Below are 18,934 nucleotides of genomic sequence, written 5' to 3' on the forward strand. Positions count from 1 at the left end.
CCTTTGGAAGTCTAGTTAGCAACAGGGCTTTGGGGTCAGAGCTAACGAGATGAAAAAAAATCAGGACCCTTCTGCCCGAGTCTCTTTGATCGCTTTAGTTCTTCATACTTTCCAATGAAAACTTCTTGTTAACCAGGGACCATGACCACAGATGGCAGAAGCAGAGCCAGAAAGCGAAAGAAAGTGTGCAACTCACTCCAGTCTATTCCTAACGGTTGTCTAGATCCCAGTTCCATCCAGTTACGGTTGGTTAACATGTACTGGAAATGTACCGCATGCTGCATGCATCGTGTGGAACTAGGGGATGGAGAGCATTCCTGTCCCCCAGGGCTCGGGATCTAACCAGGAAGCAGAAACAAACAGTGGCCCAGGAGTCAGCAGGGAGAGACCCCTTTGAATGAAAACGTGTTGCTGGACTGACAATTTTGCCATCACAGCTGCGTGAAGGCCATTTCTGTGGACATGGGTGCCCTTTGCAGAAGGGTGAGGCACATATGGCAGCTAAGAAAGCAGAAATAGTGAATGTAAACTTATTTTGAAGCATTTGAAAGTGAAAGGAAGGGTAGAGATAAAGGTCAGACTGGGGAGAGCCAAGGTCAAGGGAAATGCTTTCCTTTCTTCAGGGGAGGAAGTTTTGAGCAACAACACGATGGTGTACAGATGCTCTTCGACTTATCAGGGGGTTATGCCCCAGTGCACCCATTGGAAGTTGAAAATATCATAAGTTGAAAATGCATTTAACGCCACCCTGTAGCCTACGGTTGCTCACCCTGTGATCGCGCGCTCACTGGGAGCCGCGGCTCCTCACCTGCCCAGCTCCACCCGAGTCTTGGACAGCACGTGGCTGGCTCGGAAAAGGGTCGAAACGCACACGTGGAGGCCCAGCTTCTACTGAATGCGCATCGCTTTCACACCATCGTAAGGTAAAAAAACATCCTAAGTCAAACCACCATAAGTCAGAGACCATCTGTGGTTGCTAAGTTGATGGGTGTTTCCCTTTTCTCCCTGAGTTCAAATTCCGACTCCACCACTTAGTAGCTGTGTGTTTTTTTTGTTTTTTTTTTAACTTCTCTGTGCCTCAGTCCCCTTCTCTATATAATGGGACAATAAAATTTATATCATAATGTTATGATGACAACCTATAGACATACGTTGGAGCTGTGGCCAACCTAATTAGGAAGAGATTTTTTTCCCAGCACTGAATTTTCTACTCTAAATTTCTAAAATATTATAAGAAAACTTTAAATTATTAAAAAAATTAATCTGCTTTCAGAATTTTAGCCTTTCCTTACGGCTCTTGAGCTGTGATTTTTTCATGGGTCCTTATCTCATTGCAAACAAACAATTTCTGTAAAATTACAATGTCAGGCAGATTGAATTTCTAACGCTGAAAGTGCTGAAGATCAGCCATTAGGTATCCATTTATTTAACTAAATCTGAAAACTGTTGTGACATTTAAGGATTCACATACATGTTCTTGAAGGAAAAACTGTAATATATGTGTAGAAAGCATAGTTTCTTCTTACTTCAGACAAAGCAAAACATAATATTGAGCGTCTCCCTATGGGAGGAGGAGACTAGAGGTAAGACTTAACAATGAATGCGATTTTCCAGAATAAATAATCTCCGCATTTCTCCAGAAGCCCAACTGTTCAATCAGTAAAACAGCAATAGGCAAAGACAATGTTTACATTCCCGGTGTTTTTATCAGACAAGCCAACTTTCGCTAATTCTGTTTGGCTGGAACGGCAGTGATGACAGACCCTTGCTAACTGCCAGACCCACAGGTCTGTTCCCGTTTCCTCTTCAGTCACCCAGGCTGGCTCTGCACCCCCGTCCGGAGCCGGCTCCTCAGCTTCCCGCTTCCTTCCTTGTGCCTCTCAATGGACTGTCCTTTCTCTCACTTCCAACCAGCGACACCAAGCCTCAGCCTCAGCACTGCTCCCTGGCCTCAAAATATTCTCTCCTCTGGGTATGAATCTCCTGGCATCGCCCAGAATCTTGGCCATAAATCAATCATTCCACTGGCTGAACCACCCTTACTGGGGAATCTACTAAGGTTCTGCTATGTGCCAGGTCTGAAACCAAGCACAGACTGGGGTACAATTGTGGATAAAAGGTGGACAGAGGGACGAAGCAGGATCCCACAACCACGTGGTCCTCTCTGATAGAATACTGTGGACGAGAGGAATGCTCTTTGCTTGGTAAAGAAGACCAAGACTGTGCTCAGTAAAAATAAAAAAACCAGGAAGAGTTGGCACCTAGAGAGAGAAAGGATAACTTCATATAAATAGTTATTTGTCAAATAAGTAGCTAAATTATTTAAACTATTATTCATTTAGCACCTATTACATGCCAAACACTGTTCTAAGTGGGATATAGCTGCGAACAAAACAAGGAACTCTTCCTGCCCCTGTGGGAGGAGGAAATAGATCATAAACAAAATAAACCAATTCATTGTACGGTGTGTCCGATGGTAATAGATGCTATTTTAAAAAAGCGGAGCATTAACGGAGGGAGGGGACCCAGTGTGGCAGTGGACTGTGCGTTGAACTTTAAACGAGGAAGAGGGTCAGGGTAGGATTCATTGAAAGGATGTTGTTTGAGCAAAGACTTGAAGGAGGTATGGAAGGAGACGGGAGAACATTGCAGAACCACCCAGAATATTCCAGAACATTCCAGGAGAGCTGGCAGAGTATCCTCAGCATGAGTGAGAAACATCGAGGAGGTCAGTGATTTTTTTAATTTCCAGTGGAAACTGGGGGAAAAGACGATGGGAACAGATTGTTGAAGGCTCAGGTTAGGGTGCTCCCGGTTCTCCGTGGGCAGTTTGTGCATCCAGCTCTCTCCTTGAAGGGCAGAGTGGATGTCACACTGCGCCAATGTGCACCCATATTCATGTGTTTATTGTAAACATCTTACTCCTTAAGCACCGCCATCTATCCCCACCTTCTCAGCACACAGGAAACTCTTCTTCTGGACCAGGGCTGCTGCTCTGAAACGTGATGGGAAACGATGCAAAGACCATTAACTTAACACTGGATCCAATGCAAACCCAACAACTCCATGCGGTGACCCTCCCATAATCCTGACCTGCCATCTTCTGCCGCATCTGTGAAAATTCAGTGGTTTTTCAAGAGCTCCTGCCTAATTGAACTTGCACGTTCTAAGGGCTGATGCATAATGAAAATGGTGAAGGGATCAGCCACCCTGAACTCTTGTCACAGGCACTGTGACACATGACCAGGGCACAGCGGCTAATGGGGAAGTTGGTCTGGGGCGAGGGTCAGCTGTGGATGTGACATGCTGATCAGTGTCAGGGAAACGTGGCAAGTCCGTGCCCTTCTGGTCCATTAGGAGCTGCTCTCATTAACTCTCGGCAGAGTCCCCACTTTATCTTCAGCTTCTCTTCGGGGGGCGAGGGGAGTCGGGAAGAGTGAGCTAGACACGTGGTCTCTGCTTCTCGGCTGGGCCCGAGGTAAGTGCATGAGCGCGTATGATCACGCATTCGGTGCTCTCCCACGAAAGCCCCCGGGGCGCTGTGGGCGCTGCGGAGACGGCCGTGCTCTGCGCTGAGCTGTGCAGTGGCTGATGGTGCGGCAGGAATCCATGACCCAGATGCCACATGGCAAGACCGAGACCAGGGGTCTGCACACCTTTTCTGTACGGGGACAGAGGGTGCACATTTAGGCTCTGTGAGCCGCACGCGGTCTCTGTCTCATACGCCTCGCTGTCCTCTTCTTTTCAAAATGTAAAAACTGTTCTTAGCTCAAGAATTGTAAGTGGACTTTGGCCCATGAGCTCTAGTTGTTGACACCTTGAATGAATGCACGATGGAGATGATGGTCAATTCGGACGTAGGGCCGGCCGAAGGGGTAACCACTATATTCTTAGCTGCAGCTGATTCTTGCCGAAAGAGAAATTCAAAATTTAGGTTTTGACTTGAAATTTCCAGATTTTAAAAACTGACACCTAACTGTAAAGACCTGTACAACAACCGGAGGACGCAACTCACACCCTCCCACAGGCCTGCCCGCTGTGGGTGCCGCAGGTACAGCCGGGGACCTGCTCTGTCCCTCAGGACGGGGGACAGCCCGGCATCAGGCTCGGATGCTTCCCGTGGCCCCGGCTGGAGCTTCGACGGGTGCCCCCCCACCTTCCAGCCTTACGCTTTGCCTTCCTCTACTTTTCTTTCTCTATGGGATCCTGCAAAGCTTCAGTGCGGGTTTGATCCCCCATATATTGTTTCTCAACAATCTCACACACACACACAATGCTCACTGTTACTCCTATTCCAGGACAACTCTGCGAGGCGTATATATGAAGATTCCACCCATATACCGAGCAGTCTCCCTTGTGCCAGACACACGCGTGGGGTAGAAACGTGACTAGCACATAGCCATGGAGAAATGACTATATGGCTCCGAGGCCACTGTCAGAAAGACTCCCACTCAGAGCAGGGGCTGGGGGGCACCCAGGCCATCCAGGGAGACTGGAGAAAGTGTCACACTGGGGGACATCCTTGACCTGGCTTTTCAAGGAAGAGTACAGGCAGGCAGACACTGACTCGAAGGGTCTTCTGGACAGGGGACAGAGCACACATGCAGAGGGGGGCAGGAAAGGCCAGCTGTCACTGATGGGCCAGGGAATCCAGTGCAGTTCGAACAGGAGGATGGGGGAGATGCAGACCTAAGCTCCTCACACACTCTTCCAGCCAGGTGGGGAGTGAGGGGTGTCCTCAGGTGCTCCAGACTTGGGCACCATATTACCATAAAGATGAGTGGGTTTCCAGAAGCTTCTACCCAACCATTTTCACTGCTTGAAAGATGATCATGTTTTCTTTTAGATTTCCTAGGGAAGGGGGCCGTTTGGGTGGGGAATGGTCACCTCGAGATGGCCACACCTTTGGGCGTCCCTGCCCATATGAGGCAGGAGTAACCAGTGGCCTCTGGGGAATTCTCGTGAGGGCGTCTTGGATCAGGTAGCAGGGGAGTTGCCCTCCATTCTGTGTGAGTGACACGAGGGAAACTGCTTTTCGTTTCAGTCCCGCAAACCTGGGCACCGAGACCAAGACAGACTCTGTGTGGGGCTTCGCTTTGCTCAAGGCTGCTCCTCTCCACATGCTCTCCCTCCGCTCCTCTGACCAGTCAATGGGTGAGGCTGGGTGGGGCCGCCAGCAGCCCGGTGCAATCACAGGGCCAGCTCCGGGAGCAAGACGGGGTTCCTGCGTCGGCCTGTCCACAGGGATCCCGGGGAGCTGCCTGCAGACCGCTGACCAGAGGGCTGATCACCTGGCCTCCTGCTCTGCAGAGAAACGCTGCCATGGCAACTGCCAGCTGCAGCCGGGTCGCCGAGGAAACGAAATAAAAAGCAGCAACACCAGCATTCACAATGGCGGGCAGAAAGCAGCCCAAACGGCACCACCAGAAAAATCTAGTTACCTTGAGAAGGTTGTCGAGGAAAGAGGGTCGAGCACTGCATCAGGTGACATTTTGGGGGCAGCTTATTGCCCCTAAACATCCAGCATAATGAAGTTCCAGGAAATTAGTGGGTTTTTCAGATACAAATATTTAAATAAGATCCCATTTTCGCATGAACATGCACACACTCATTTCCCTTTACTTCTGAGAAATGGAAAGTACTTTCAAAGCTTGGAATTTTTCTCACGTATCCAACATGTCTGTGGTAAGGAGAAAGGCATCGTGATGTCCATTTTGCAGATGAGAAATCACGCAGAGTGTCCGAGTATCAGAGAGGGCTCGTCCTCAGACACTGCGCATAAAGCTGCCCCACCTCCCTCAAGAACAGCTTTCAGCAACTGTTATGTTCCAGGGCTGCGAAATGAGTGCTCATCGCTATTCAGGAAGAATTGCATATTTTAACCTATTTCCTGAGGACCATACTGACTCCACATATCAAGAGTTAACTTTCGCATTTGTTTGGATCTAGAAATCCTACTTCTTGCTATTTAACCTAAGACAATAATATTGAAAATGGCAGAAGTTATACCACAAGGACGTTCATCACAGTTGTGCTTATAATAATGAAAAACTGGACACAACTGATGTGCCTAACACGATGGAATTGGTTAAATAAATGGTGAAGTTACTTTACAAATTGTCAAAAAGTACTTAGGAGATATGTAAGAGTGATGTCTTTTTGTGATGCCATTGATGAGGGGAAGAGAGAGGGAGGTGGTGGGAAGGAAGTCAAGAACAACCATGAAAGAGGAGCCAAACCTCATGCTGGACACTTGATCATGTGGGAATGATCGCCTTAACCTTGGTGGTAGAGAACTGGGGATCTGAGATTAAGCTTCAACTCCACCGCAGCACTAGGTAGTGGCTGATTAGCTCTGATTGTTGGCAGGAAAAGAAAAGCCTGCTTTGGGGACCAGACACTCTTGCTCCCCCAAGAGATAAGCCAGGCTTTGCTTCCTTACCTTTCCTTCCCCAGGAAAGCCCAAGGGCACCTTGTTTCCTCCTCTCCTTCTAGGAGGGGGGTTGTCAGTCAGCATCTGTGGTCACTGCCTAAGTGCTCAGTCCTCTACAAATCAGTTAATTTCACCCCCTGGTAGCCATGAGTGGACCACGGTGTTGAAGGCTGTGTGCACAGCTGTGTGTGCCTGCATCTGAGTGTGTGTGTGTGGGTAAGTGTGCATGCATACGTGTGTGGGTGATGAAACGGGTTACAAAACTGATTTAGCAGGCGATAGCAACATGTTCACAGATAGCTCTAGGTGGTGGGATGATGGAACCTGTTTCGCATTCTTCAAAGCGCTTATGTCTATCTTCTAAGTTTTTAATACCGAGTATGAAATACTTTGTAATAGGAAAAAGAGCAATAAAGTTTAAATAGAAGTACTGACATTCCAAGTCAATGAAATAATCTGTTCTACCACCTCCCCAACTGCCCACATAGAGCATATTCTTGCCATTTCCTGGGTAAGTCTTCTGCCCTCACCTGGAGAGCCCAGGGTCTTGCACAAGACATACACTCACAGTTCTTTTATCCACCTAGATTCCATGCATCCAATCAAAGTAATTGTAAAAACACAAGGTTCTTTAACTCTCACTAGATGGTTAGTGCCATGTGTCTTTCTTTTAAGTCTTGGGTAAGAGAACCTTGAGCTGAGCCCTATTTGAAGGGCAGTGGCTTCCAAGCAGGAGGTAGAGCATTGTGCTTTGGTGGGGTGTGGAGCTCTGGAGAGCTCTCATCTAAGGCCTGATCCTACATTAACCATCTGGGCCCCAGAGCCAGCTCCAGGCTCCTGGGCCTCCGACATGGCACACCCACCTGCCTCATCCGCGGTGATGGACAGCTCGTTGCTGGGCTCACTCTTGCCAATCCGGTTCTTGGCGTACATGCGGATGCTGTAGGTGGAGGAAGGGTGGATATCAATGATGGTGGCCGAGTTCAGCTGAGGGGAAACATCTTTGGTTCTCTGAGCAGAATCCCAGGAGTCTTTTGGGTTTTGTTTTTCAAAAAAGAAGAGATAGAGATGTGAGTTTTTTCCCTCTGCCTTTGAAAGTTTACAAGTAGGAATTTAAAACAAAATAAATAAAAAAGAAAGAAAAGTTACAACTCAAAGTGAAATTCTCAATGCATTGCTCCCAGTGCTCTGGCGGGAGGGTCATCAGAGGGGGACGATGGCACACACTCATTGTCTACACTGAGAGGGATAAGGGCTGTGGGCACCCGCGCTCAGGGCCCTCTGAGGCACACGCCAGATCTACTGGCGATCACGGAGGAAAGTGACATGAAGGGAGTTCATATAGTAGAACAGAAAACAACCATGCCTGCGCTCTCATTGTACAAGGTAACAAAAGGAATTAGGGTTCGGACACCCCTCCACCAAAAAGGAAAGAAATTTAAGACCCAGCAAAACCTTCAGCCAAGAAGATCCCGTCTTCTCCAACTAAAGAGTGGCAAACACAAAATACATACAAAAATTAATCTCAGTCTCCAGGATAAACACTGCTTACCAAATGTATTTCTTAATTCTAACTTCTGAATCCATTTAGTCTCAGATCCTTTATTGTAGGAATTATTTTTCAACCACAGCTAATTTTAAAGTCAGCCCAGGCCTAGTTTGAAGGGTTATCATTGAGGACATGACAATATCCACCTGCTGATTTTAGGGCTTTGGCCAAACATGAGAACGTCAGGAAATGGTTCTTATTTTAGAAAGAGTGTGGGCAGGTGCTGATGGGGAGTGAGTGACCAAGAGATGTTGGTTGTAGAAAAAAGAACCCCTGAGATGGGGGACAGAGAGGACGCTCACACACTCCTACACCCAGGGTCCTCCTGCCTGCTGCTCATCACACTTTTAAGAATTTCATTGAGGTTCTGTGTTCCCAGCTGGATTTGAAGCACCATGAGGATGGAGCCCATGCCTGCCATGTTCAATGCTATATCCTCAGTGCTCGCACAGAGCCTGACAAATAATACACGCATGTTTAACAGCTGCATAAACAAATAGCAAACACACAGACCTCTGAGTGCCGGGAGCAGCCCCACACCCCGTTCCACACTAACCTCCACTGCGGACAGTGAGAGGGCTGCTCTGCCCAGAGGCACCACAAATGCAAGAGACTTTCTGGACTTGCAGAAAAAACATGTGGCCTCAAGCCTACCTTTGTTCTAACTTATCAGGGAATAAAACATAATAGAAACTAACAATGTTCCAGCTAAAAGAAAAAGTATCATTTGGGTCAAGAGGACTGAAGGTGGAAGAACATGACATAAAAAGAGAAAATGCGGGAGAAAAGCAGTGGACAGGGACAAGGTGGCCCAGGAGAGGGCTATCGAGGGGGAGGCATGCTAGTGCCGAGGAAATGACGCACAAGTATGAGCCCCTGTCCCAGGGAGAGAAAGCCAGGCCTTCTGGAGGAGGCATCTAGGGAGAGAGCGGGAACCCAGACACTGCAAGATGCAGAGAAAGGTGCTAACCAGCCCCAGGCAGAGCTGAGCCACCGAGGGGCACTGGACACAGAAACTCCACGGAGGAAGCGTGGGGGACTTCGAGCCAGAAAAGAGACGCACTGGGCAGAAAGCCCTCTGAGTTTCCGTAAGCCCAGGTTTACTCTCACAGGTAAAAGCGATAAAAACGGAGGAAAATACAAGGGCGCCTTGAAGTGCAAGTGGAGCCGGAGGAAATCAAGGCCTTACCTGATTTGTTTTTGCACTCGATGTCGTAGCCCGTGATGGGGCTGTTCCCGTCAAACCCCATGGTCCACCTGAGGGTGATTGTGCGAGCCTTCACGTCTTTGATCTCGATTTCGGGGGGGTCAGGCGGCTCTGTGCAATCAACAGGACATGGGGTTAGCTCAGGCCTGAGGTGCTGGGAACTGCTGAGTGGGGTTCCCAGGAGCTTTGTCAGCATCCTTCACAGGAAGATGCTTTCTACCGGAAAGCACTTTTTCTCCTAATCTCGTTCTAGGGAGGAGACATTTCACTTTTCCCAGACTGGCAATCTTCCGAGCACGTGCAGAGCGGGGCCAAACCTGGAGGGTTTGAACACTGCTCTTCTAGTCAGGAATCTATAACTCAAAAGCCATTTTGAGTTAAACGTCAAAGTTAAACTGGTCTTTTCATTCGGATGGATCAGGGCAAGGGTTCCTAAAATTGAGCAGGGAAGGCACCTACTGCCCAGTCATCTGACCCAGGTCCTTTCAGGACTTGGTTCCATATTTGGGCTGCACCCTGATGTATTCACAGGCACTGCCAAATGCTGCTTTCACATAGTCAGCTTTTGGGAGAATTAATAGCAAGCTGAGTCCACAGGTGCCTGCGCCTGGGCATGTACTTACTGTCCTGAAATAGCTGTGTTTCCCCCTCTTCTGCTGTCTCCTTCCTACCTTGCACTGTGAGCTGGATTATTCCGCGGTCCTCCCCATAAGAATTGATAGCGTGGCAGGAGAAGAAGCCAGAATCTTCTCTCACCGTCGGCAAAATCTATGTGTAAAGCAGAAAGAAATCCATCTCATCCAGTACCATGGAGGGAACGGGCAATTCGAAGGGTTTGGGCTGTAAAAATCTCTCCACTCTCACCCTCCTCCCACCCCCAGAGTGTGTGCTCACACACGCACACACGCACGCACACATACATACACACACACGTCTGACAGCAAATCATTTCAGCACAGCAGGGCAGACGGACGGGTTCCGCGTACGTTAGTGACGTCAGCGACTGATTGGTTAGATTGGATGCAGACGTTATGTAGAACGTCATGGTCAAGGTGATACATATGCCACACATACTTTCCCCCCATAGTCTGCCTTTAAAGCATCCAAAGGAACTCTGGCTAAGGAAACAGATCTATAAATACTGCATTAAAGCCTCGGTTTCGAAGGACCCTCATTAGAGGTTGACTCTGGGACTGCAGGGTTGGACCTGGTAAGTGAACCAACGCCGCGCTTCAAACGCACGCCTTTTCCCCACGTGTGTGCTCAGCATCACCTCTCCCCGCACCAAAAGCATCACTCAATTAACTACCAGTTGTGCTCAATAACATGAGACTAGAGTACTCTTTTCCAGCTTTTGTGATTCTGTTTGAAGGGCAGGATTTTGTTACGTTGGACTTCTCCAAAGCAGCAAATATTTTTCTCTTTTTATGGGAAGTTAAAACCTGCGACAGCATGGGCTGTCATTCCTCCAGGATTAACTGTCATTAAGAGACTCTATTTCTCACACTTCTTTATTACAGTTGGGTTCCCTGCCGTGTTCGTAATAATTCTGCTCTCAGTAGCACTGAGGATAAAGCACCGTTTTTGCAGGCTGCTCACTAATCCCCCTGAACAAAGGGGAGAGAAACGGCGCTGCACAAATAAGCTCCCAAGACTGTGTGCTCTGTAGCAGCCCCAGCACCCACCTAGGTGGAAAGACAGGCTCATTCTGCCAGTGAGCTCAGATTCCGGTCTGCAGCGTGCCCGTGCCTTTACCTGCAGGGTAGAAATCACCTCCTCTCCCACCTCCTTGGTGGACACCAGGTAGCGGGCCATCTCGGGGTTGATGATGCGGTCCTCCTTCTCCCAGCGGACGATGATGGGCTTCTCGCCGTGCGCCGTGCAACTCACCTCTTTCTTTTGCCCCTGCGTGGCCAGGGTGGTGTTCGGATAGGACGTGATCATCGCGGGAACTGAAACGCAAAGGGGACGCCAGTTACTCGGTAATGCAGGGTTCTGGGTTTGCCCCGCCATAACACTCAGCTAAGTCACTCTTCAAGAGATGCTTCTTCAAAATAAAATCTATTCGAGGAACTGCGGAGCACAAATACGATGAAAACAGAGGGATGGTGGCAGAAAAATGACACATGACTAAGTGAGTTTTGAGGACTTGCTGTCTGTCCTTTTCTTTTTAATGATGGAAAGCTTTATTGCATTCCACATGGAGGACATGCCTTGACTAAGTCATAGGCCTCTGGTTTAGGCTTTTCCCATCTTACGCTGCAAAAATTGCTTTTCTTTTTACTTATATTTCTCCTTTGGAAGAGGCCCCACCAAAATGGTTAATAAGTTCTGTATTTGGTCAAAAGTATTCTGGCAAGCCCATGTTCTCTTACCTACACAAATATTTTCAGCCCTTTCAAAGAATGGTCTAAGGATTTTTTTAAAAAGGGATCACTGCCCGGCCAGTGTGGGTGAGTGGTTGAGCATCACAGCCCATGCACCAAGACGTCGCTGGTTCAATTCCCAGAAGGGGCGCATGCCTGGGTGGTGGGCTTAATCCCCAGCAGGGGGCGTGCAGGAGGCAGCCAATCGATGATGTTTCTCTCTCATTACTGTTTCTGTCTCTCTCTCCCTCTCCCTTCCTCCTCTCTAAAGTCAATAAAAAAATATTTTTTAAAAATGGATCATTATCATGGCTGTTCCCAATGCTGATGTCAGAAGGTATGACCTTTTCATTTGTCACAGTCATGGACACCGAGAGATGACAACGTACCAGAGCAGTGCTTTCCCGCAGATTTCTGAAGTATAACAAGTGGATGGGGTATTTAACAGGGACTGGTACCAAAGAGAGGCTATGCCCACCCTGCCAGCAGGAGCAAAGAAAACTGAAGAGGGCTTTGTTCAAAGACTGCGTACTGTGGGCTTCTCCTGCAAAACTGCCCCTACTGAGGGTCGTTATATATCAGTTTATAAATTCCCTTCACAATCAGGATACCATCCAACAGCCACTTCATGTCCAGCAAGTCTGCATTCTTATGGTATAAGGGAGCCTCATATGACCTACTTTCTTGCAGCAGAAAGATGCAATGATGCACTGGCTCTGCTGTGACCAGTCAGGGAGAGCTGATTGTGTACTCTGCATCCAGTGACATTGCCTATTTAGTGTGAAATGGAAATGGCAGGGGGATTTACACCACTGGAACTGGCTAGTGCTAGAAATCAGGGCTTCTTCCCTCCCTTCATCCCCATAGCTAGTTGTTTAACATTGACCAGAACCCTATATAAGAGGTCATGTCACACACTAATGATTTGAAAGGGTATCCACAACACACCAGAGTCACTGATAAACTGTTGGGTTTACCAAGCCAATAACTAATCTTACTCATAACAGTAAACCTACATATATGAATAGCACATCCCTGCATCTTTGCACAGGTAATTCAGCAATAATTGATGCATACATTGATTTTTCAACACAAGGCTATAGAGAGAATAGAAAATTTATGTTAATCAATCACTGATATTAAAGATTAGTTCCAAAACATACTCTCCTTTTTTAATGGCTCCATCAATAACACAAAACTGATTCAAATGCATTTTTATTTTTTCCTCCCTCCCCAGCTCTGCTGAAAATACCACTGAAACAGTAGCAAAAGGAAATACCAAGCACCCTGGCTAGACAACCTGCCTGTCACAATCACCCAGTTCAACCCCTTCATTTTACAAAGAAAGGAGGAAACCAGAGAGGAGGAATGAGCATCGAAGGCCCATATACGAGAGTGAACCAGGATCTGACTTTAATGGCTCGCACCCTACAACCATCATCATCATCATCAATGACGGCCCCCAACGTAGAGGGTGACCAGCCTTCCATATGCCCCGGATTTCTGGAAATGGTTGAGCAGGAAGGCCCTGCATCAGAACAAGCCCCGTCATGATCAGAACAGAGGTGGGAGAGGAGCGAGTGGGACCAAGAACAAGGCAACCAGGCTGTCCCGGCACCCGCGCTGGACCACAGGGGCAGGGACCCTTGGGTTTCCAGCTGGGAGGGTTCGGGAGAAATGATCTGACACAAACATTTTCAACTGCTTCTGCAGCTACTTTTTAAAATATCGCCTCCTAACATTTGACTATGAACTATTTCAAACATATAGAAAGCTGAGCAGCCATATATCCACTGTCTGGGTTCTATAGCGAACATTTTGCACACAGGCCTGAATCGCAATTATTTCACTGTCCTCTCCTCAGTCAATCAAAATGCACTAGAGGCCTGGGAGCCTTGGGTTCGAGTAGCGCCCCCCTCACCCATGTCCTATCAGAAGAAGAGGTGAGAAAGACACTAGAGGGAGCAGCTGGGCTCCAACCTCATGCCACCTGGGGACATACTGCTACGAATGGACAAGACCATCGCTGCCCTGAGACTCTGCTTTCTCATCTGACACCTAGGAGAGCAGGGGTGGGGCTCAGGAATGGATTCATTTAAAGCTCTCCAAGTGATCCAGTCCACGAGTGATTGAAACATTGCAACTGGGTGATCCCCAAGGCTTTCCCCAGCTCTAACTCTCCTCCCCTTTCCCATTTTCTTCCTAATCCCCACTTTCTTCAGCCCCTCCTTTCCTTCCTTCCTTCCCCATTTTTAGCGCTCTCTCTCTCTCTCTACCCCCCTTCTCTCTCTCACACACACATACAATTCCATAACAATAGCTAATTTTGATGCCTGCTGACTGTGTCCCAGGAAAATTTCCACATACCAGGCATGTGTTTAATCCATACGACAACCCGATGGGATAGAAATCCTGGCCATGGAAATTACCCGAAACATAGTTATAAGTAGCATTTTAAGTAGATTCCAAATTATGCAATAAATATGTGTGAGATGCACAGAAATGACATTCCGAGAAGATTCATTGTATTTAAATTGATATTAACAGATATATATGCACACGATCAAAGAGGACCAGACACCAAACTATTTTGAAAATTAAGATTAGAATGTAAGAGAATTTTTGGATTCATTTCATACTTGACATCTTATCCCCCCCCCCCGTTTATTAATAAATAAAAAACTGGCTAAATGAGAAATCATTCCCTCTATATCCCTCTCCTACCCCTGATCAAAAGCTCTTATGTCATTTAGTAAGGTTTTTTGTTTTTTTTAAAATATATTTTTATTGATTTCAGAGAGAGGAAAGGAGAGGGAGAGAGAGATAGAAACATCAATGATGAGAGTCTCATTGATTGGCTGCCTCCTGCACGCCCGACTGGGGATGGAGCCCGCAACCCGGGCATGTGCCCTGACCAGGAATTGAACCCCGATCGCCGGGATCCTAGGTTGATGTTCAATTGCTGAGCTACGCTTGGCTGGTCAGTAAGGTTTTTAAAGCATCAATATCACTATAGAGTAATGCAGTAAACCTGGCTTCTTTAATCCCTTTGATAATGACTCTTCCCGGGTCTGGGGAAGCCAGCGGGCCTAGGCTGAGCCACACGTGGTAAATAATACATCTGCGCTGCTGTATCCTTCACGTTTCAGATCACTTTACACGCGTGATCTTACAGCAGCACGCGTGGTCTCGGCAGAGAAGGGAACTCTCAACACTGCGTCTCACTGAAGCAGGATCGGGAGGTGAGTATTTGGCTAAAGCCTTGCAGCTTCTAAATGGCAAATCTAGCTGATGCCCAGGTCTTCTGAGTCCAAGTGCAAAGCCTCCTTGCCTACCCTACAGGAGCACCAAGGCTGGTCCACGGGCACAGGGCCTCCAACCACAGGGCCGTGGGGCAGCCAGGGCCTCCTTGGAAGCCTCTCTCTCTGGGGCTGGATCCATCTAGAGAGACTCCCCATGACCTCCTTGACAGCTCCATTTCCTCAGCCCTAAAGTAGCACCCCAGCTTCTCTTCCACAAGCCAATTGAGTATTTGAGAGATGATGTTGGCAGGACTGGCAGCAGGACTTGTAGGACCCGCGGCAGAGTGACAACCGGGAGCCCTTTGTTCAAATGGCAGGGGGAGGGTCGCATTAAAGTTCTGAAATCAAACGCTTGTTCTTTTCTTCTGAGGCCTCCATTGCCACATGTCACAGTGATTTACAGTTTCTATCTAATGTCCTGCTCCCTCGGGCTTGGGGCTGGGTGAGTGCTGACCCTCCTGGGCACCCAGGACCTGACCCGAGACTTGGCATGTACACATGTGGTTCCCATCAGCTTCCAGGGCTCCCACCAGGTGACTCCCATTCCCAGAGTTTGGATGGATGACCCAAGGCTCCCAGAGTCACCCTCTGGAAGCTCCGTGGTGTTGCTGCCTCCGGGCAGGGAGGGCTGCCACCATGAAGTCCGACCTGGATCTTCCAGCACACACCCAGGTCCCCACGGGTGAAAAATCACAGTGATTCCTGGACGGGTGCAGAGAAGTGGAGGCCTGGGGCCCAGGGAGGGGGACAGCAGGCACCTGAGCATCTATTCTGGGGGGCCAGAGGTGGCCGGAGGTGGGATAACACCACAGCTAAGGCTCCAAGTCCCCAGTTCATGCCCTGTTGTTCCCCTGGATGTCACTCATAAAACACAAATTCAAAGAAAGAATTAACAATTTCAAGATGCAGCTGAAAACCATTAAACTCCAAATGCAGGGCGCCCAGGGACTCAGGCACCCACGTCACTGCACTGGTCACACATCCCGGTCACTGTCCTGGAGGCTGGTGAGTTCCTAGGCAGCTGCGACTGTGACTGGTGGACAAGAGCAGCCTGGTCACCTAGGGAAAGTAAAGAAGCTGAGAGGAGCCAGTGTGTTGCGTAGGACGTGGGCATCACGAACCAGTCATAAAGGTAGAATGGGGACCCAGGGGCCCCTCTTTCTCTGGTGCCACGACGACAAAAGGCAGACCCTAAGAGAGAAGCCGTTGGTCCCCTTTCTAACACAGCGCTGCCTGTCAACATGATCTGTCATTATAACTGCAGTTCCTATCCCTGCATCACCTGGGGGCCGGCAAGGAGCCCACAGCTGCCTTTCCCAGTCACTGTGAACACATAGTCTCAGCACGCGTAACATAAAACCCACTGTTTGAACCACTTTAAATGTGCATACAGGTCAGTGGCAGTCAGTGCATCCACACCGTGTGCCACCATCTCCGAAAGTTTTCATCTCCCCCGACTCAAACTCTGTCCCCATTAAACACCTACTCCCTGCTCTCTGCTCCTCAGCCCCTGGCACCACCACACTTTCTGTCTCTATGAATCTGACCACCCTAGGGCCTCCGATAAGAGGAACCATGAGGTATTTGTCCTTTGTCCTGGTTTATTTCACAGAGCACGCTATGGTGCGTCTCGAAACTGTTTTCCTTTCTGGGCCTGAGTATACTCCATGGCGTGTACAGGCCACATTTCATTCATCCACCGTCCACTGATGGACTCTCGGGCTGCCTCCGCTGTGGCTGCTGTGACTCAGGCTGCTGAGATCACTGGTGCACAAAGCATCCTTCCTGACAATGTCTGCGGCACTTGGCCAGGAGATGCACCTTCTCAGGCCCTCGCAGGCCCAGGGTCTTCCCTCTGGGCCCTGTGCCCCTCAGCTTCTTCTCACTTCCTCTCTGTAAGAGCAATGAGACCAGCAGCCCAGAGGCATTGATGGGGATTAATGAGGTTGTCTCAGCGAGTGTGGGGGAGAAAGACCCCCCCAGAAGCAGAGTGCTGCGGCCACTGCTGCAGAATCAGACAGTCCCCCGTCCACATACTTACTGCTCAAGCAAGTTCCAGCAAGCGAGGCTGCCTGCTGGGCCGCTCTAATCCCCATAAAGAAAATGAGTTCTCCAGCCAGGAATTAATCAGTCCTCAGCACACACCAGAATATCTCCTCGGCTGGGTTACTGGGCTTACATAATGAAGTTACTTTGATTATAACCATTAATCAAATATGTGCTTCGGAGAGACCATGGGCTGTATTTGATGTTAAACTTTAGCAAGATTGACAGCATCTCCACTTCCTGGCAGCTTGGCCAGGGCCTCATGACATGATTAATTGTGTCAGCGTAAACACGGAGGACATTTAGGTTTTATATTATATTCACTCTGAACTTGTTTCAAGTCACATTATTGGAAGAAAGTTGAATTATTTTGCATGACAAGTGTGAGTAGTTAACCCCAAAATACTAAAAACATTATTTCCCTTCCAATTCACATAGATATATGTAGGTAATTTCTTCCTTTATTTTTTTCTTGTCTGGTCATGCACATAGATGCTATATTTGCCTAACAATAAAACTTCTTAATAATTAGGTAGAAAAAAGTAGCACGTAGACTTTGATTTCTTGCAATCAGTGATAGTAAAAAAAATAAAAAATGTATGAATATAGACTACATTATTATGAAAAAATGGATGAGGTCCAGAATATTAATTAGAAAAAAAAACACCCATGGTGTGTTAGCCATCCCCCAAGGCAACCCCCAGGGATCCTTGAATCTTGGTATGCAAACCATTCATAGCTCCCTCCTACATTTTACCACAGTTGTTGGTCTTTGTAACCAATAGTATATGGCCCAAGTGGTGGCAAATCACTCTGAGATTAGATTATGAAAGGACTGCGGCTTCCACCTTGAGCACTGAAGTTCCTTCTCTCTGATCACTGGCTCTAGGGAAACCCACCATGGTGTCACCTGTACACCCAGACGGCCCATGGAGAGCACCGTGAGGAATGCGAGTGTCTGGCCAGCGGTCTCCTAGAATCCGAGGATGGCCAGCAACCCTGTTGCAGGAGCTTGGACGTGTAAAGCCTTCTGCCTTCTAAAGTCGTCTGATATAGTTCTTGGAAGGCAAGAAGTTTCCATGGACACAGAACCAGCAGTGTCCAATGGCCTGGGATGGATACACAGAATAGGTCCAATGCCACCTTCTAACTTTTGAGCAGGTGCTTTCTGTATAGCTGTTTAACACGGAGAAGCAGAGAGAGAGAAGATAACCACATCCCCATTAATGCTCCTGGTGGTGACAGGTCTCACATTCTGTTAATACCAGTGCTCTGGCGTTCAGGACAGGGTCTCCTGGCAGCTGTGCTCAAGCCACCTCCGCCTTTAGGGCACACCAGAGGCTTCTTCTCCCTGAAGGGTCTTGTGTAAGATGGGCCAGCGCCCAAGACTTTGATCCTGCAGCCCCACCTGATTTTAAATTTCTGACATTTCACCTTTTCTTTGAAGCCAATTGACCACTTGGTCTTCATGCCACGTTACTATCCACTCCCACAGTCCCCTCTTCATCTGGCCACTGGTGACAGGTTCCCATTCACTTGCATCCACTGCATATGTGTTCTTCTTAATTTGGTCACCTGGATTTGGTGATAATATCTGGCTTATTTAATTTAGTTAGCATTTTTCCTGCATGTCTTTCTCATTTGATTATGCTACCATCAAGTTCTTTTAAAGGTGCCTGGTGTGATGGTGATGATGATGATGATGATAGCTAACAGGTATTAAATCCTATACTGAGAGCTTTATGAGCTTTTAATCTTTACAGCAGCCATAGGAGTGAGGTGCCATTATTACACCTGTTCTAGGAGTGCAGTCACTGAGCGAGGCACAGACAGACTGCATGTCTCACTGAAGGCCGCGCAGGCAGTAAGTGGCAGAGCCAGGAAACGCAGGCAGACCATGCGTGCTTTTCCACCTGGGTGTGCGTCCTTAAACAACCGAGATTGGTCACGCCTGGTTTTGAACTGTATACACAATCTGACTATATACATCTGCATGGATGTGTAAACATGAGCACATCTGTGAGTGTGTTG

General features: G+C 48.2%; 1 protein-coding gene across 1 annotated transcript in view; it reads right to left on the reverse strand.

The window, feature by feature from the left end:
• The window catches only part of DSCAM (DS cell adhesion molecule), a 300,871-nt gene that overhangs the window by 90,012 nt on the left and 191,925 nt on the right, over positions 1-18,934 (reverse strand). The window contains exons 12-15 of the mRNA XM_087817830.1: positions 10,945-11,141; positions 9,861-9,957; positions 9,172-9,300; positions 7,297-7,464 (exon numbers count right to left, since the gene is read on the reverse strand). Of these exons, the coding sequence (XP_087673956.1) occupies positions 7,297-7,464; positions 9,172-9,300; positions 9,861-9,957; positions 10,945-11,141 (591 nt within the window). The remainder of the gene's footprint in view (positions 1-7,296; positions 7,465-9,171; positions 9,301-9,860; positions 9,958-10,944; positions 11,142-18,934) is intronic.

The sequence above is a fragment of the Miniopterus natalensis genome, chromosome 6 (genome assembly GCF_054644295.1).
Source record: "Miniopterus natalensis isolate mMinNat1 chromosome 6, mMinNat1.hap1, whole genome shotgun sequence".
In the NCBI taxonomy this organism is placed as follows: domain Eukaryota; kingdom Metazoa; phylum Chordata; class Mammalia; order Chiroptera; family Miniopteridae; genus Miniopterus; species Miniopterus natalensis.